The sequence below is a fragment of the Microtus oregoni genome, unplaced genomic scaffold (assembly GCF_018167655.1).
Source record: "Microtus oregoni isolate MIOR12 unplaced genomic scaffold, Mior012 000000F_ref0000247, whole genome shotgun sequence".
Classification (NCBI taxonomy): Eukaryota; Metazoa; Chordata; class Mammalia; order Rodentia; family Cricetidae; genus Microtus; species Microtus oregoni.
Window position 1 is genome coordinate 31,697,710 of NW_024543059.1, and position 20,765 is coordinate 31,718,474.

The window sequence follows — 20,765 nt, forward strand, 5'->3', positions numbered from 1 at the left end:
CAAAAATTTCAAACAGTAAATACAGAAATAATCTCGACAGCATCAAGAGAAAGGGACCCATCCCAGAGACAGGATTCTTAAAATGATCATATGCTCATTTGTCACCAGAAACATTGGCTGTCAAGATGGATAATAACTATATATGCTAGGAAAGAAAAGCCGCCAACCTATAATGGGAGGTGTGAAACTGCTGTTAAAAATGAGAAGGAATGAAGATTCTCCCTGATAAATAAACCCTGAGACACTTTGTTTCTGTTTAATAGACCTGCTTTAAGTGCAGTGTTCAAGTGAGTGTTCAAATCCTCAAGCCCAAAGAAAAAGACACTGGACGTTAGTGCTGAGGCTTAGGAAGCTGTGGCGATGGCCAGGGATGAGGACCGCAAACCAGTGTTCCTGACAGTTACTAACTCTACCTTTGAACTTCTGTTCTCTACAGCACTTTGCAGGCTGAGGTAGGCAAATCACAAGCCTTGGCTGTGTTACAGCATGGTCTAGGCTAGCCTTGGCTACATAGCAAAGCTCTGTCTCACTGTCCGCCACCTCCCCAAAATACATATAGGTCTTTATATTCCATGTTATTAGCATATAGGATCAGAGACACAGTCTGTAATGCCTGTGGAAGGCGCGGTGCTGAGCCAATTGAAGATTACGTATTAGAACAAAGTATATCGGTATAAATTTGGATGTTAAATTTAATATGCACGGTAACCAAAAAGAATATATCTGTGAAAGAGGCACAAAGGAAAAGGGCAGAAAATCAAATTGTGCCAATGAATCCGCTAGACAACACATAAAGCAGATGGGAGAAACAAGGGGAGGAAAGACTCCAAACATAAAGACAGCAAGTAGCGTTGCTGTAGAAGTCTGCAGTTTCTCCTTGCTAATTCCTTCAAATATAAACGAGATGGACTGATCAAAAGCTAGAGACTGACATAGCAGAGCGCTTAAAAATGAATCAGGATCTAATTATACACTGTCTACAAAAGGTAATCCACAAGCCCAGACCTAACCAGCCATCTGAATACAGATTGCCATCAAGATCTAAGTTGAAAGGGAAAAGCTGAAACTGTGTGTTCTGTACAAATGGCAGCCAAGGAAGATGTGAGGTGATGGTGTCGATCTGAGAGAAAACCAACTCTAAGTCAAAAACCATAAGAAAAGACGCAACACTAGATATTGACTAAAGAGCCACCAGGAAGACAGAACAACCGTGGACATATTAAACCTCAGACTGGCAGAACATAGGAAGCAAAGCGCCACAACATGGAAAGCAGAGGTAGCAGCCAAATGGATTCTTGGTGCCGCGTTCTGAGAGTGGTTTATCTAGTCAGACCGTGCATGAAAAAGGCGAATCTTCTCACGTCGGTAACCTTAAGAAACTGAGACAGGGGAGGCGGCCCCCAAAAGTGACAGCTAAAAGTACAGATTATAGCGTGAGGCAGGTAAGGATGGGGTCGGGGGGATGGTGCATTGATGCTGCCAAGAAGAGGCTGGCACCTTTCCCGAGGGCGCACTCCTCATGGCCCTGGAGTCACATTGAAAGTTTTCTGTTTTCTTTGACCTGTACTGGACTGCTGCAGATTTTCTTTGCTTTCCTGTGGGCCTAGAGATTTGAGATTTCTTACTGTGGGGCTTACGGAAATATTTGTGTTAGGGTAGAGGGTAGGGAGGTGAAAGATTCTATGCTCGCACCACGACGAACCTCCCTGTTGTGAACTTTTCAGAAAATGATGGCACACTTACAACATGTCAGACAGGAAGGCAAGTGCAAGCTGCAGTGCCCGTGGGGGGAGAACCGCTCATGGATAGAAGCACATTTCCACTAACGCAGATGTGTTATTCAGTGTGTTACAATTTCAATAAAATTGTCAATCCCCCTTTTGATCATGGGGCAGAACCAAAACTGTGTATTTTGTAAAGACTAAAATATCTACAAACTTTTATCTAGATTGCTGAGGAAAAAGACAAAAGGCTCAAATAACTTAAATCATATTTTTTTTAAACGTGGGGCCAAATAAGAGAAGCATAAGTTTGTGTGCTATAAAATTATAAAAATTGGATAAAATTAATATGTCTCTTAGAGAACACCAAACCTACCAAAAAGGAATCACGCAGATAATAGGAAATATAAATTTCTCAAAGTGAAAGTCCCACACTGGACGGCTTCAGGGATCCATTTTACCGAACACCGAAAAACTAAAATTAACGTCAGATAATTAAAGTATTTTTATAATACTGAAGAGGAGGGGGGCATTCCTTACTTGTTCTGGGAGGCCAGCAAGACAGCTGTATCAAAACCAACACAAAGGACTACAGGGAGAGTCGGCAGACAGCATCACTATGGATATTTGCACAAAAACCAGCTAAGTATTAATCAACCAAGACTATCAACATAAGCCTTCATTAGTGGGAAAATATTGCAAAATCATTTCCCATGAAAAATCAGTGTAATCTACTGCACAGATAAAATGAAGGAACCAGCACACGGTCATTTCAATTCACGCAGACCAAACGTGACAAAATGTAAGACATGTTCATGATGCAAACATGTGGTGCACAAGGAGTAAGCTTGATTAGGTGACTTAATTGTGTATGAAATAAGATCATAACAGTGAAAGTCTGAGAATTTCCCCCTCAGATCAAGAATCTTTTATTTGTCACTGCTATCGAAGTGGGAAAGAACGGCCTAAGCTGACTTGCTCACAGACAGTATGACCGTGTGTAAAATCCAAAGGACGGTATAAATGTTCCCATCTATTACAGCTAAAAATAAATTCCCCAAGATTGTGGAAGGCAAAATGAGCAGGTAGAAGCCAGCAGCATTTCTGTGTAACCATGAGTCATCTTAAAGGGAAGATAAGAAAGAGATCTGGTCAATCGCCTAATAAGATAAAAACTTAGTTTTTTAAATGAGGTTTAAAAATTATGTTTAATTGATTATGAATTGTGTGTGTGTGTGTGTGTGTGTGTGTGTGTGTGTGTGTGTGTGGTGGGAGTATCCTGGCACATGAATTCAGGTACCTGGAAAGCTCATAGGTATTAGATCCCCTGGACACGGAGTTCTAGGTGGTTGTGGGCTACCTGATGTAGGTGCTAGGAACTGAACTCTGGTCCTCTGTAAAAGCAATATGCACTCTTTCTTAGCTGGTGAGCCATCTCTCCAACTCCAAAGCTATGTCCCAGGCTGCTCTCACCTCTTGCCTGATCCTTCTGCCTCTGCCTCCCCTTCATATCCTACAGGTGTGATCCACCACAACCTTCACACGTCACTTTGAGCGTGTTCGCTCTAGGTGGCCCAGAATGACCTCAAACTTCCAGTCTTCCTACCTCAGGTTCCTGATGGCCAGGGTTATAGACATCTTGTCACAACACAGCGACATTTCAGTCATAGAGAGAAAGACTTAGACACTAAACACTATGAAATGTTGTTAAAAGATTTTAAAGATGTGACTGAGAAGGACAGGTTGTGTCTGGGATAGAAATGTGTACTGTTAAGATGATAATACTGCCCCAGCCTCCTCTACATTTAGCATAAGTCCTTTCAAAATACAATAGATTTATATTTAGAGGAATGTCATTATTTTTTTTAATTTATGCCCTGGCAATGCTGGAGCATACACGAGCAGCCCGTATATGTTGGATCTGTTGAATTTGTCCATGTTGGCTTTCATGGTCTAAGTTGATGAGGACAACTGATTTATAGGAATGGAAGCTCCTAATTCCCTACGGAATCTCAAGTGATTGCAAAGGTCTGAATGACCTTTAAAAAGAACATGGATGGAGGCCTCACAATCTGTAATTTTAGAATTTCCTAAAAATCTATGTTAGTCAAAACAAACCGCTTGTCATACGGGTGGACCCACTGTCCAGTAAAATAGAATGGATAGCCCAGAAATAAATCTTGACATATGTGAAACTATTTTAAATTTATTTTTTATTATGTTATCTGAGGCGGCATTTTTCCTACATGTTTCTCTATTCCTCATTTGTGCGCGCTGTTTTCAGAGGGCCGCAGTGGATGTTGGATGCTCTGGAATTGGAGTTACAGACAGCTGTGAGCCACGCTGTAGGTGCTGGGGATTGGACACTTGGTCCTCTGCAAGAACCAGTGAGTGCCCTTAAGTGCCAAGACGTTTCTCCAACTCCATGAGATGAATTGACTGAGGAGCCCAACATTTTCACAGGATAGAGGGAAGTCTCAACAGATGAAGATGGGAAATCCTGGAACTCAGGAAGCGAAGGACTCTAGAACCGCAGAAGCCAGCTCGATAGACCCAAATCTTCAGAGTTAAAATTAGACAGCTCTTAGGAGGAGAGAGGAATGGCTGCGTGACATTGGAAATGGCACTGAAGTTTGGTTATGACACCAAGAGCACAAGAGGGAAAAATGAAACAGAGAAGCTGGACAGCTGAAATGTCAAGGAGCTTCTAAGCATCCAAGGACACAGGAGACACGAACAAGCAGTCCCCGGAGCACCATAGTCAGGGCAGCATAGTGGAGGGAGTGTGCTTTCGACTCACCTCCAGGCATCCTAATCAGATCGAGGTAGTAGGAGGGGGATGCAAGCTGCTTTTCAGATGCTCGGAAGCTCTTCTGCCCTTTCTCGAGAGAGAGCTGAGTCTTGGGGTATTTTCTTTAAGAATTTCTGGGTAGCTACTTTCCTGGCAGGGCACTGCGGGCACTCTGCTCTTCGTTTTGATCTTCATCACAATGCTGCTTTGATCCTTTCTGTAGCTCTGCCCTCAGAGGGTTTACAAATGGATAGGAGAGAAGCTGAGATAGCCCCTGCTCCAGAAGTGACTCAGGGCCGAAAGGCGCTGCCTCTGTCGCTTCAGTCAGTGCAGACGCAGACACCTCTGCTTTGGGAAGTGCTCAGTTACCATCTGTAGCATCACTGAGGAATAACAAGCAACTGGAGACCTGAATGCGGATGGTAGGGGTGCAGCGCTCATTTTTCTGGGGGATCAACAGGTATGTCTGCTGGCCTGGCTGGCCCTTCCACAGTCTGGGTGTGAGTGCTCACCAGCTACCCCATTGAGGGGGTCTCTGAGAAGATAGTGCCCCTCAATCCTGCCCCCTTGTCAATTCTCCTGGACCAGTAGACTCCCCTGTTAGAGCTCTCTTGTGTTAGAGGAAGATAGAAAAGAAACCAGTTCCTCTGGTGACTACCAAGCTATTCCATCTACTTCTCTCCAGACAAAGCAAGTTCCAGGGTTGATCCATAGTTGAGAGGTAGACAAAGAATGCCTACATAGTGAGGTTCTTCTAGGGGATGAGGCCGGGGCTGCAATAGATTCAGTTTGTCTTGGTGATTTTCCTAGCAGTGTCCTCAAGGAGTCTCCATAGCAAGAAGCTGTAGACATTCCTGCAAATGTATTTCCCTAGATACTCCATAAAACACCACAAACGGTTGCCTAATGGAATCACCGGCTTATGCCCTGTGACCTCTCCAAGAAGAATGTAAGAAGAATGGATAGGTGCTCAGTCTAAGCCCCTGAGCTCCTAGGCCACAGACAATGGCAACTCCCTCCGTTAGCCAAAGCACTCAGCTTCCAGGCAGTCTGGATTGCAGATGAGTAAACAATGACGCAGGCAGTTTCAAGGGATAGGGAGCAGTGGCTACCTGAAGATCAACAACTAGCCTGTGGTGCTGCCTCTGCCACAGAGAGAGACACTCAGTAGAGTTCTGGACCTCTTGTGCTGATTCACGGCTTGTTCTGTCACTGTGACAAAGTCAAACTCCGAGCCAAAGGCGTGTTTCACTGTTGTCTTCAGTTGAGGGGAGTCTGTCCAGCTCATGGCTGGCAGTAGACTGGATTCCATATGGTTTCACTGTGCGACATCAATATTCACAGTGGCTGCCTGGTCTTGGAAGCAGGGCCTCACATGGGACTCTTCAACAATGAACCACTCTTGAAAACTGAGCTCCTGGCAACTAAAAGGGTACAGGGCTCTTCCCGAGAGTGCCTGACGGTGGGTACCCATCCCCGGCTGACTCGTATCCATCACCTTGACACCAAGAAGAGCCAGGATGTCTTTCTTTGCCAACAGTTCCATCCTTAATCTCCATTTTTTTTTGTTCTCTGAGTTTTTGTGGGTCACTTGGTGTGGGAGGTGCTGCTCTGATACCAAAAGATAGCTGTGGGCAGGACAGGCTAAGGTCTGACTTAATAGACTCTAACCAAAGTAGACAAGGAGCCAGGCAGCAAGTAGTCAAACCTGCCCTTCTGCAAATGGAGCTTAATGCAATGACTGTATTGACGTAGGGCAAGGTAAGGAGACAAAAGGGGAACAGAGTTCTGTAATTCTGGTTGTATTTGAGAAGGTTGGCAAGATCAGAAAGTAATCAGCCAGAAACATCCCAATTAATGCTCACATCTGTCTTCTTCAGTATTTGGGCAGAATCTAAGAAATTAATACAAGGCAAAGAGGCATCAGAGATTCACTAGGGTGCTCAGTACACACTGCCTGCATCCGAGATCGCTCTGCTTTCGAGGAACATGTTGAGCAACTTGCTCTTTGTAACCCTTGTTTGCGCATCTGCAAATGGGAATGATAATAACAAAGAAGAATAATAACAGACTTAACTAAGCAGCTGGTGAAACGGTGAATGTTGAAGTACATGGCACAGGCCTAAACACAGCTAGGGCGCACTGATGTCCTAGGGCAAGAAGACAATCCAAAGAACACTGATAAGGAAGAAAGGGGGAATGAAGGTAATGAAGGAAGGAAAGGGAGAAACGAAGGGAAGAAAAGAAGAAATAGGGTATCATTCTTTATACAGAGAGAGACAGAGAACAGGAGCAGCAGACTGCCAACTGCATGGGGATGGGTTTAGTATCTGTCTGTCCAGAACACCGGCCATTACCTTTATCACTATTTGTTCATGGTCCTCTGTTTTTCTGTTGGTGGGTGAAGGATGTCCAGAAGCCAGGAAGATTCCAGTCAGTTCTGTGTCTCAGGCAAAAAGCAAAAAAGAAAAACCTTTTAAAAATGAACTGCAGAGACCGTCACTGTCTTGGTGTATTCCTGATGCCATGACAAACACAGGAAGAAAAGCAGGTTCCTGGGAGGGGTTTCTCTTAGCTCAGACTTCCAGTTGCCATTCCAGCAGGGAAGGGACATCACAGTGTCTAGTGTCTCGTGGCATCTGCAGTCTGAAGAATGTGCATGCCAGGGCCTGCCTCTCTCTCTCTCTCTCTCTCTCTCTCTCTCTCTCTCTCTCTCTCTCTCTCTCTCACACACACACACACACACACACACACACACATTTGGTTCAATCCGAGGTGCAAGCTAGGAAATAGTTCAGCCCACTTTCAGGGTGGGGCTTCACACCTCAAGCAACCCAGTTAAGAGCATCCCTGGCAGGCATGTTCAGAGGCCCATCTCTCGGCTGATCCTAACTTTGGTAGAGTTGACAGTTCACACCAACCCTCACGCTCACCCAGTGATACTCAATTTCAGTTGGTTGATTATTGAAACAATTAAAAAAATAAACTATTAAAATTTAAATTAAAATAAAAACATTCTTCCTCAGGAAAAAAGCGTAGTTCTCAGACTGCGGTCAACTGTGGAAGGGGAGTTGAAAGTTAGTCATTCTCCTCTCAGGACAAGGAAAAAAAAGAGAAGAGGGGAGAGAAAAGAAACAGAGAGGGAAGGGGAGAGGGAAAGAAGAAAAGAAAGACAGAAGCTACCTAACAGGACGGGAAGGCTGGGGTTGATAGCGTCACGAGGGTTTGTCAAACTGGGCGAGCTCCATTCAAGAGGCTTAAGCTCTCAGCCCTGTGGCCTGAGCCACCTTGCACTTCTTTCCGCTAGGGATCAATGGTGCCAGTCTCCTTCGGTCACTCTGGTTCCTTGCTGAGGCTGGGAGCTGAGCTAGAGGCTCTGGCATGCTGCACAGTCTCGTCTTCTCTCTTCCTGCCCTGGCACGGTCCTTTGCTCCCACTCTTCTTCCCCCTGCAGCCCAACACAGCCTGTGCTTTCTCTGATCCCTCACTTGGAGGCTTTCCTGTTACAGCATGCAGGCTCTTGGGTCTTATTCTTTGCGTTCATGGGGCTTCCTCAGTATTTCTTCGAAATGAAGCAAAACTGTGAACTTATTTACATTACGTCTCAAGTGGACAGATAAAACGGATCATTATTACACCCAAATGGGAAGGTCTGAATAGATCCTAGGTGGCAGAGATGGCTGTTGGAGAGGAGGGCCTACCGTCCGGTTCCCGTAATTGTCACTTAGACTCTCCATGGTGTCACCATGAGTGGGAGGCTGCTATGCCCAATGCCCCCAGCCTTGTAGGCATGTGTCCATGTGTGTGCATGCATGTGCATTGCCCTCAGGTTGTATGTGGGAGATGAATAAGAGAACATGTAGTAAAATGTAAACCTCTCATTACAGGCTCTGTTTTAGGGAATGGGATGGAACTGTGGGCTCGATAAATACCTGAGTCAGAAAAACATACCTAGTTTTGAATTATAGATGTAGTTCTTCTCACTTTCATTCTGTCATGTATGCATGTTTCTGAATATTGTCCCCCACACCGTTAATATGCACACATTTTATCTGTCGATTTAACCCAGTTAAAGGAAGTGAAGCTAAGCATAGCATCACTTTCTTGATAAAGCTTGCTAAGGATGATAAAGCATCTTCATGTAGTGTACTCCGTGAGTTCCCTATTCATTCAGAATTCTCAGCGTGCCTTGAGTGGGGCTTTGGCCAGTGGACCTTGGAAGGGGGGGGGGGCTTCTGCGGATGTGACCTGTGTCTCTCTAGAAGCAGTTTCCCTCCCGTTCCTCAGCAAGCTTCTCACGCCATCCCTCACTATGTGTTTCAGGATCACCACCACAGCGGCATGCATGATGGACCTCAGGAGATACCCCCTGGATGAGCAGAACTGCACCCTGGAAATCGAAAGCTGTGCGTATCAGACTGTGCCTTCCTTCTTCTTGCCTTTTGCGTTTGGTCATTTTTGCTGTTGTAAGTTAGCATCTCTGCTAAAGCATCCCCCGTGCTCAACTCATCACTATCTTAAGATTAGGCTTGGAGAGGGGCACCTCAATGGGCCCTGGGTATCATTCCCAACACACACAACAAAACTTTGTATTAGAGAATTAACTCTTGCCATTTTGCTGTCAACACAAAGAGAGAAAGAGACAAGCAGAAGAATTGAAAGACAGGGGTGTGCACATGCATGTGTGTGTGTGTGTGTGTGTGTGTGTGTGTGTGTGTGTGAGAGAGAGAGAGAGAGAGAGAGAGACTCAGTATAAAATTGTCCTTCAATCTAATCTGATTAAGTAGTCTGTTTTCTGTGCTGAAATGGGAGAAAACAAATGTTCCCCGTCTCAATCCGTTCAGCGGGAAGACAGCGAACACCGAGATGTAATTTTCCTACAATCTGCTTCATCACGCTTGAGTGGCTGGGCTGCTGGGACCCTGGGCAGTCGGAGGGAAACTCATTTCCCGCCAGAATCACAGTCTTACAAGCTGGCCATTTCTGCACCTTGGCAATTTTCTTCAATTTGAGGGGTGTGCGGATGCCTTGTTGATAATTCGGTGCTGTGTGCCTCTATGGGCGAGTGGAAGCTGGATTACTGACATCTAATGAGGTGTGCCTCATGCCACCTGAAGGGTACCACCTATGGGTCCTGACCTGTCACACACTGACTTACTACTAGTCTCAACAAGCGTTTGTGTTGAGGCTTTCACCGATTGGTTTATTAGGAGTCTCAACAGGTGTTCTGCAGAGGTTTGGTTGCTTAAGTGAAGTTGCCCTGGTGGTGTCATGGAAGAGTATTTGTGGTGGGGGAGGGTATGTGATGCTTCAGCATGTTGAGGGAGTGCACAGTGGGAGGCTGAAGTTGGCCATCTTTTTCCCTTTACTGCTAGAGGGCACCAGGGTCCATGCTTCCTGACAGCTGTGGATTTGAGGATTAGGAATATAAAATCACATCCAGTAATGCAGAATGGAAGCCCCAAGAACATTGGCCATGGAGCTTAGGAGCCTCAGAGGAGAGATGGTAAATCCCTACAGCTCCTAGGATTATCCTAGTCAGATAGCTTCTGTGCCGTGAGAGGCCAGAGTCTCAGCTGAGAAGGTGGGGATTTTAGAAAGTGACCGTGAGCTTTTGTGTAGGATGTAGGAAGCAGCTTTAGCTCCTGCCGGGAGCCACCTTCTTGGAGTGACTTCTGCTGCCATCTTAGGTGCAGCAGGTTCATACGTTCCAGAGTAGGGACAGAAGGGTTAAAAGTTAGGTTGGAGCAACAGAGATAGAAAAGAAACACTGGAGGAACATACATAAAACTAATCTAGCTGATGCTCTCATAGTCCAGTACCTCAGCATTGACGGCTCCTGCAGTGGTCCTCACAACTGAGAACACTCTGTTGTCCCTCTGTGTAGACCACAGTGTGACACCTACTGCTAAGTACCTTCCTCCTGGCTTTAAGACTTAACAATCCCTTCCCTAATAAAACACCTGATTACACCACTCCTCTCCCTAAAGCGCTCAGCTCTTTTCTATGCAATGGGCAAAAGAAGCCAAACTTCTCACAAGGACCCCAGGAACTTACATATATGTTCCATGTTCCAACTTTTGTTACATTGCAGCATCTTCCGTCAGACCTGTGTTTTATTGATCTAATTGAAAATCCGAAGTGAATGTGATGGCCTGTAATTCCAGCTCGAAGCGGATGGCATGGGACATTCTAACACTGGGTCATGAGACCTGACTCCAGGGGAAAACAGGGAGGATGGAAATAAGGGAAGGGGGAGAAGCGGTAACAGAGCATAGAAAGGGGAGGATGGAGGGAATAAGAAGGGAAGGAGCAAGATGAAGAAAGAGAGGGGAAAATAAAAGAAACAACAAAAATAAAGAATACACCGAGAGAGACAGAAATAAATAAATGCATAGTTGGCTGTGATCTCCTGGGAGACTCCCGGGAGATTAGCTAAGACTACGCTTTGTTTCCCATTGACTCGCTCATCTTGGGGAATGCCGCCTGCATTTCACATGAACGTGAGCAGCGTCCCCAGAGTCGGGTGAGAGATACAGTCCTCATTGTCATCATGAGGGTACCTGTGCCAGCGTAACTCGACCAGGAGTCTCCCAGCAAACCGAATTTCTGAAGTGGGCAGCCACCATGAAAGAGCTCTTGTCACCAGGCCATGATTGGGAGAGCGGGCCCTTAGTCTCTGTAACCACCCCTGAATCTTGGTACCTGCCTTCCCCCACCATCTTGTTCTTCACTGTAAAGATGTGCTTAAATCCTCAACTGGATTTTGTCCGGGTGTCTATGATTTCACGCTTTGCACTCAGAACTCTGGTCCCAAGCTCTCATCTCCCAGAACCCCAGTTACCTGCCTTTTAGGACCCATCCTGGTACAAAGTAGACTGCCGAGGTAGCACACGAATACCCTGAAGCTAATTTATTCACGTTTCTCATGGAGATGCACGTTAAATATTTTTAAATCTAACAGAGTCATTATTTCCTTTTAGCAAAGATAATTTCTTAGGCTATTCGTTGCTGTCACGTGACAGTGTCTCCTATCCACCGTGTCCCTGCTTCTCTCTTTTGGTAGATGGCTACACAACGGATGACATTGAGTTTTATTGGCGCGGCGGGGACAAGGCTGTCACGGGCGTGGAAAGGATCGAGCTCCCCCAGTTCTCTATCGTGGAGCACCGTCTGGTCTCCAGGAATGTTGTCTTCGCCACAGGTGACTCCTGTGTCCCCTCTTGGTCCCTTTAGGGTGCTGGCTGCACTGACAGTGTGGTCTGCTCGCTGGCTTGCATGTATTGTCAGGAATTAACCCTCCGACGAACTCCTTTAGCTTGAATATAAAAAGTACTGGTATGTGTGAAAAGAAGAAAGGACCACCTGACAGCGGGACGCTCCCCAGGGTGTGCTGCAGAACTTATGACGGTGGGTGAGTAAGTCCCTGGTCCCTGTGTGACGTTGGAAGTTAGAGAAGAGGCTGTTGATGACCTTGGAGAAAAGAACGGGGTGATAGGAGATGTTCTCCCAGGAGCTGGTCACCTTCTCCTCATTCTGGGCACAGTTCAGTTTTGGTGATCCAGGACAACAGAGGTCCCTGCTGCCAACTCCACCCTTTATATGTGGTCTTCTCCAAATGTCTGTTGGTTAAGTTTACTATGGCCTGACATGATTCACTGACATTTTCCTCCAGCTATCCGTAGCCAGAGAAGGTGACTTCTCTCTTTTGTCTTGGCTTGCTGAGGTTTAATGAAGTTATTGTCATGTGTGTTTTATGGCTTTGGTGGCATCTCCATTGCATCTTGGTTGCTTGCTCTGCACAATAGAGATGATAAATGGCGGTATTTTGTAAACTATAGAGAATAGCCATGTCCACAAACAAGGTTGAAAACGCTAAGAGAAAGAGAACTGTTCTCATATTTGAACAAAAATCAACAGCTATGAATCCATCTCAGGCTGTGATGGCCTTAAAGAAGCGGGCCACTTGCTGTCTGCCTGGTGCCTGTGAGTGATTGCTCCCGAACCACAGGCATCTGTTTCTCCTCTGCTAACTGGGTGTAGTTCATCTCACCTTCCTGCTGCTTTTCTCTGGGATGCCCTCTGCCCTGTTCTACTGCCGCAGCTACCCTGGCTGGGTTAGGTAGTTGCTGCACAACTCCCATGTTCCCTTCCATTCCTACTCATGGTTTATTCTTCCCTTGACAAGAATGTGTGCCCCCAGTGGAACCACTTCTACTCACAGCATCCCCAGCCCTTCCCTCCTGGGCTTGCTCCCTGCCTGAGACGGGAACATTTGTCATTGAGCACCTATACAATGGCTCAACATTTTGACCTGTATCTTCTCTCTCCAACCTGGTTTCCATGAGTCAATGTGTTAGCAGACAGAAGCTTGAATTCTTAAGAAATCAGGTCCGTCTGCATATGGTGTTGCTTATCCATAGCCAGCAGATGTGTAAGACACACTTATGTGCTTGCTTTGGGTGGAGAGTGAGCAAGATCAGGATCTCTGGTAGCGTTAAGGGATTGTGTGCAGTGCACAATCAAGAAAATTGCTATTGTGCATTGAAGAAAATTGGTAATTTGTTATTTATAAAATTGAAACTTACCTATCCTGTGCTTCAAGCTGTATGTGCAAAAAAGTCTGCTCAAAGTACACTGGTATGCCAATAGTATTCCCACAGCAAAGAGATCCTGCCCATGCCTGCCTTTGTCTACAAAGTTCCCTTTGTGAATGGACCACGCTTATATAAGAACCTCTTGCAATTTTCTCTCAGAAGACCAGGGAAAGGTATACACTGAGCAGCCCTTAGCCTGGCTCTGGACTGGCACTGATCTTTTGAGCACCTGTGTGTAGTGATGAGTGGCATGGCTGCGTCCCGCCACCCAGCTAGCTTTACCCAAAATAATTACACGGAAAACTGCTTGGCCCATTAGTTTCAGCCTCTTAACCCATTTCTAATAATCTGTGTAGCCCCATGAGGTGTGGCTTACCAGGAAGATCTTAACCTGCGTCTGTGTCGGGTGGAAGAATCATGGCGACTGCCTGACTCGGCTTCTTTCTCCCAGCATTCTGTCTGTCTACTCCGCCTACCTAATTTTCTCTCCTATTAAAGGGCCAAGGCAGTCTCCTTATTTAACCAATGAAATCAACACAAAACAGAAGACTCTCCCCCATCACCTATGTTTTTATTTGTTGAGAAAAGGAAGCATGCATGTCACAGTCTTCAAGCTGTGCATTGACTAGTGAGGACATCACAATGTGGCGCTGTCTTCCTTACGGCCTGACTTGAGTTTTACATTGGGCTTGATATCAGCTCTAAAGCCTCTCACTCCTAACGAACTTGTACTTTTGAATGATACTGATTGAACCATACATGGAGAAATTGCATAACCCTCATCGTCTTAAAGATATTTTAAAAGCTAAATATGATCCCAATGTTTCCCTGTCCACTGGTCTCATGAATTAATGCAATTCCAATCAGTAATCTGGTTCAAAAGCACTTTATCACCTAGAAACAAACTGTCTCACAAGGTGTAGGAGGAGGGCCTGCTTGTTTGTTGGCCACCCAGAACCGAAATAATCCCACTGAAATTGTATTAATTAAACCACTGCTTGACCCATTAGCTCTAACTTCTTATTGGCTAACACTTACATATTAATTTAGCCCTTTTCTATTAATCTGTGTATCACCACGAGTGATACCATGCTGGTATCATGGCCTACCAGCAAAGTTCCAGCATGTCTATCTCTGGTGGTGGATCCATGGTGTCTCCCTCTCTGCCTTCCTTTTTCCAGCATTCAGTTCTGTCTTTGCCACATACCTAAGTTCTGTCCTATCAACAGGCCAAGGCAATTTCTTTATTCATTGAACAAGAAAAGCAACACACAGACAGAAGGACCTCCCACATCAACAAGGGTTAGGAAAAGGCAAGGTCTCTGTCCACTTGAGAAGCAGCTTCAGTCACGCACAGTTGTTGAACTGAGAGAACACACTGGTTGGCAGGACACGTTAACACGAATCATTTCTGCAGAAGAGATAATTAAATAAATAGTTTGCATTAAAGAGATAACACAAAACTCAGAGACATTCTATGCTCAAGGATTGAAATGTCACATGTCAAAGAAAAAGTCATCCACACAAAGCCTTGCTGTGCCTGAACGGCATGAGGACTCTACTGCTTCTAAGGCGAGCTGTCTTCTAGAGTCGCTGGAGAGTTCTGGAAGAGCAGCTGGTTTCATTAGTGACAAAACAACAAACAGACAAACAAACAGGCTTCAGTTCCACGCGTGACCCCCGCGTTTTGAAGGGTGTTTAGAAAGGCATTTAGACAGGGGATTCAGGCTTCCCAGGGCTAACTCCCACCACAGTGGCCTTTGTGTGTCAGTCTTATGTCAGTGATGTCCCTGGAGCCCGTACTTTAGAAATGTATTAGCTTATGCTAAAGTAGAAGAAAATTGGAAGCTGTCGATGTTGATTGGTATGGGGTCCGTGTTCAATCCCTCGCACTGCAAAGCAGACAAACAAATACATTAGAGAGCTGAAGTGGTGATGGTATAGGCAAATGGACATAGGGATACTCAAAGCACAGCTATGGTGATGCTCAAGACTCTTCATACATGCCAATCACGATGTACCTTGGGCACTTTTCCATCAGCAGTGTTTCTACACTCTCAACTTGGTTAGTTCCCAAGTTTTTATGTTGTGGAGTTCTTCCACCAACAGGTAGTTTGCTTTACAAAAAGTGCTGTACTGGGTATGAAGTTGAGAGAATCGATAGCTACAGGACCATTGTAAACCATGCCTATCTGAGTCCTTTGCCACCAGTCTTGTACCAAAGACCATGCATTCTAGATGAGCTGGGCTACTAAGCAGGCTTTTAGGAACTGGTTCTGGGGTTGGAGGCCCCTGCATCCTAACCTGGGAACCTGGGATGTCTTAATCCAATACTCAGAAGACATCTAAGACAAGAAAAAAGTGGACATCCTACCACTGAGCCCTCTTCTGCTCAGCTGCTGTGTTAGCCAGAGGCCGCCATATCCCTTAAGCCGTTGACCAACTCTGAAACTCCCCTCCCAGTTCAGTCCCTGACTCACAGTGAGCTCTTCAGCTTAGCACTCAGAGCTTTTCTCTTAATGAATTTAATCCTCTTGCCTCCTACCATTTGTTCTTTGCTGCCCTTCAAACTTCTGCTCAGATTCTAGCCTCCCTTTGATATAGTTTCCTTTTCTGTCCTGAACCATGCCAACTCTACAGGGAGTGACTCTCCTGCCAATGCCGCTGCTCCTCTTCCTTGAGTGTCTCCTCCGGTTTCTTCCTTCTTTTTTCTTTGGAAGCCTTTGAGTCGCATCTGGTATCATTTCTTGTCATCTGGCCAGTGTTAATCCCACACTCCATCCGATGCTCTAGAAAAGTCTACTGAGTAAACATGTTTGCTCTTAATCATGTACTCAGGATTTCAACAATTTAACCAAGCGCCCAGCATGGGTCCTCCCAGGAATAAGAAAAGAGAAGGGTAATTTTGTGCATTAAGGACTTGGTTAAGGAACTGGTTTCTTGAGGAAATTCTAGCCTGTTAGCTGTGCTCTTTCCTTGTTCTGAATTCTAATTCTGGTGAATGCGCTTATGATCATATTCAGGTGATTCCTTGTGCTTAGAAGCAGTAATGTTAACTCAGATCTGGAAATCTTAATTGGTATTTTTTTTCTAAGAAAGCACAAAAGCATGGGAAGGAGAGATAGACCCATTAGAACCGTGTAGGACAAGCTGAGACGGGAGTGGCTTATCTCACGTCTGTACCTGGGCTAGGCTTCAGATCGTCTCTAGCAGCTACTCCACGTGAGTACATCCGTGTGGCCAGCAGACCTCGGTCCACCTCTGTGAGACTTGTGAACGTTTTGATGAAATTCCAGGAAACAGGTACAAAACAAACATGTCTAGAGTTTTGTGACTCCTTTGGTCAAGATCTTTTCTGGGCCTCTAAACAAACCTTGGGAGTGCGGTAAGTTCTTCTTCATCTCCTGAACTTCACTTTTGAACCCTCTCACTTACCAAGTAAATCTGGTCACGTCCCTCGGAAAAAAATATTTTATAAGGTAAATATTATAACCGCTGGATAAACTCAGATAAGACCGTTGATCTCTGCAGGAGTAGCAATACAACATTTTTCATTATTGTACCTAGTTTCTGTTTAGTTAAATATAGTAAGTTTAAATATTACTGAAATATTTTGGATATACCAAAAATATTTAATGAATAGCTGACTTTTTAAAATTTTAAGTTAAAAAGAAAAGTAGCAATAATGTAGCAATGGTACAGCCCAGGGGTAGAGTAGTTGTTTGATTGCACAAGGTCCCTAGAATCCACTCCTGATGGTAGAGAGAAGGAAAGAGAATACAAGGTGGGTGGAGGGATGTCCGACCTTAGGTGGTAGATATCCCAATGGGCCCCAGGCTAAGACAACACGACGAGGAAAGATTTGATAGAGAAATTTCCATAAAGAGATACTTGTAACTTTAATATTCATAATGCTTCTGTTTGATCACATGTGTCGAAATACTTTAGGAAGGCAGGAGTGAGTCTCCGTGACTCTGCATGAAGTGAGTGCTGAAGTAACCGCCCCCGGGTCCTTTTGTGGGTAGGAATCCTCTATCCGTGAAGGCAGCCACTGTCCTATGACACCATAGCTGCTGTCGCCTGGCTCACAGCATTGCTTAAGGGAGTCATAGAGTCTGTACTGCGGAGCAGCTGTTCACCTCAGCCTCACCCTGGAGTCTCGAGCCATCTCCACACCAGCATTCACTCTCCTTACTATACTGTCTGTAAATAAGTCATAATCTATGGAAATCCTCCCCTTCTTCTGCACAGGTAGGAGTTACGTGGCTTGAATAGCTATAAATATACATGCAGATGAACGGTAAATATGTCTGAAAGGAGAATTGGAAATACTCAAGCTTAACTTGAGATGTCAAACTGCTTTCCAAAATGTCCATGCCAAGGTTCACACACTAGTCAGCCTCAGGGTCCTTGCGTCATAGCCTATCAAAGAACACACTAGGCGGCCTGAAGTTCTCTGATTGATATCCTACCAAGGTACACACACACACACACACAATCACACAGACAGACCAAACAGCCTGAAGTTCTCTGATTGATATCCTACCAAGGTACACACACACACACACACACAATCACACAGACAGACCAAACAGCCTGAAGTTCCCTGATTGATATCTTACCAAGGTACACACGCGCGCACACACACACATACACAATCACACGGACAGACCAGACAGCCTGAAGTTCCCTGATTGATATCCTACCAAGGTACATACACGAATGCACACACACATACACATGCACACATGCACAAACACATACACACACACATGCAAATATGCACACATACAAACATACACACATGCACACACTCACACTCACACAGACAGACCAGGCAGCCTGAAGTTCCCTAATTGATAGCCTTCCAAGGCACACACACACGCACGCATGAAACACACGTACACACACATACACACACACACACATGCATGCACATATGCACATACACACGCACACTCACACGGACAAACCAGGCAGCCTGAAATTCCCTGACTGATATCTTACCAAGGTGTACACACACACACGTGGACAGACCAGCCAGCCTGAAGTTCCCTGATTGATATCCTACCAAGATACACACATGTATGCACACATACATACACACACACATACATACACACATACACACACACACCTGCTTTACACAGACATCACCTACTGGTTGTAAGTTATGCCTTGTGTCTTCCATTTGTGTAGCTTCTAATTAGTTTAAGTGCATTCTCTGGTACCTACTTGGTAAGCATCTTTGATGAGCTGCCTGTGCAAGATTTTGTGTGAATTGTCTTTTTAAAAATTTTATTTATTTGTTTATATATTTTACATTCTGACCACAGTCTCCTCTCGCTTCTCTTCTCCAACTATCTCTTCCCACTTTTTCCCTGTCCCCCTCAACCCACCCTTTGCTCAGAAAGGGATAAACCTCCCTTGGGCATCAGCAAAATCTGGCTTATCAACCACCATAAAACCAAGCACCTCCCCCCATATTCAGGCTAGACAAGGCAAACCAGCATGAGGAAAAGGTTCCCAAGAGCCATCCAAAGCTCCAGGGACAGGCATTCTCCCATTGCCAGGGGTGCCACATATAGGCTCAGCTACACAATTGTCTTGTATATGCAGAGGGCCCACGTCAGTCCCAGGCAGGCTCCTTGGTTGTTGGTTCAGATTCTGAGTTCCCATGAGTCAGGCTAGCCATTTCTGTGGGTTTTCTTGCAGTGCCCCTGAGCCCCCACCCCCAGCTCCTACAATCCCTCCTCCCTGTCCTCAATAGGACTCCCCAAGTTCTGCTTAATGTTTGGTCATATTTCTGAATCTCCCTCCATCAGTCTCTAGAAGAAGGCTCTCTGGAGACATCCAGGGTGGTCACAATCTGGTCACAGGGGATGACCAGTCCAGGCTATGAATCCACTGCAGTCAAGAGGCTTAGCTGGACCATCCTTGTAGACTCGTGGGAGTTTCCTTTGCACCAGGCTTCTACCCGACCCCAGCTGTGACCCAGCAAAGCCCCCTCTAAAGTCATTTCTGTCAGCTTTCTCCCCCTCTGGCCACCCCGCAACTTGTTCCCTGAAGTTCCTAGTTCCACCAGCCCAGTCCACCAAGGAGATAATCTCAAGTTCCCCTTCCCAGGGGATTTTGTTGGGATTTTGGTCTTCAAGTCTTGAACTGTTTATTTTATCTGTTTGATTGCTTTTTCTTGGTTTTCTTGGGTATCTTTGAAGGATTTATTAATTTCTTTTAACTTTTTGTTTGTCTTCTCTCCCATTTCTTTAAGGGAGTTTTTAACTTCCTACTTAATGGTCTCCATCATTTTCGTAAGGTTACATTTAAAGTTGATTTCTTCTACTTCTTCTGAGTTAGGATGTTCAAGTCTTCCTGTTGCATGTTTGCCGGATTCTTTTATTTATTTATTTATTTATTTATTTATTTATTTATTTATTTATTAAAGATTTCTGCCTCCTCCCTATCACCACCTTCCATTTCCCTCTCCCTCCCGCAATCAACTCCCCCTCCCTCATCAGCCCAAAGAGCAGTCAGGGTTCCCTGCCCTGTGGGAAGTCCAAGGACCTCCCACCTCCTTCCAGGTCTAGTAAGGTGAGCATCCAAACAGCCTAGGCTCCCACAAAGCCAGTACATCTCTGGATTCTTGTGTTACCGTGTTGCTTTTCAGAATGTTGGAGGAATTCTTGCACTGGTGCCTGCCCATCTCTTCCTTCGTGTCTTGGTCGAATCTTTGCTCTGGCTGAGTGTGTACTTGGGAGTTTTTCTTGGTCTGCTCTCTCTTAGGTCCCCTCAGCACAGGAGCAGGCTCTCAGAACTCCTCTGCCCTGAAACAGGCTGTGTTGGGGGATCCATGGACCTTGCAGATGAAAAGGCAGACTTGGGGGCAGGGTGGAATGGGGTAAAGAAAGCCAGCAGCAGAGAACATACTTTGCTGGATGGCCAGAAAAGCTTAGGGAATTGGGGGGACCTGGATTCAGTCCCCAGGGACTGTCCAGCTGTGTGGCCACTTACTTACCTCTCCAGATCCCCTCAGCACAGGAGCAGAGTTTCTTGCTGGGTTCTAAGGATCTCACAGACCAGGATGATTTTTTTTCTAGTTCCATCCATTTTCTTTCAAATTTCCTGATGTCATTGTTTTTTACATCTGAGTAGTACTCTATTATGTAAATGTACCACATTTTCTTTATCCATTCTTCAGTTGAGAGACATCAAGGTTGTTTCCGGGTCCTGGCTATTACAAATCAAGCTGCTATGAAAATAGTTGAGCAAGTGTCCTTGTGGTAGGATAAAGCATCTTTTGGGTATATGCCTGAGTGAGTGGCTTAGCTGGGTCCTGAGGTAGAGTGATTCCCAATTTTCTGAGAAAACATTATACTGACTTCAAAAGTGACTGTACAAGTTTTCACTCCCACCAGCAATGGAGGAGTGTTCCCCTTACTCCACATCCTCTTCAGCATGAGCTGTCATCAGTGTTTTTGATTGTAGCCATTCTGACAGTTGTAAGATGGAATCTCAGAGTTGTTTTGATTTACATTTCTCTGATGGCTAAGGATGTTGGGCATTTCTTTTTGTTTCTTAGCCAGTTGAGATTCTTCCTGTTGAGAATTCTCTGTTTATGGCTGTATCCCATTTCTAAACTGGATTATGTGGTTTGTT

At 45.3% G+C, this 20,765-nt stretch overlaps 1 protein-coding gene across 1 annotated transcript in view; it reads left to right on the forward strand.

The window, feature by feature from the left end:
- Positions 1 to 20,765, forward strand: part of Gabrb3 (gamma-aminobutyric acid type A receptor subunit beta3) — a 237,265-nt gene that overhangs the window by 190,824 nt on the left and 25,676 nt on the right. The window contains exons 5-6 of the mRNA XM_041649783.1: positions 8,836 to 8,918; positions 11,579 to 11,716. Of these exons, the coding sequence (XP_041505717.1) occupies positions 8,836 to 8,918; positions 11,579 to 11,716 (221 nt within the window). The remainder of the gene's footprint in view (positions 1 to 8,835; positions 8,919 to 11,578; positions 11,717 to 20,765) is intronic.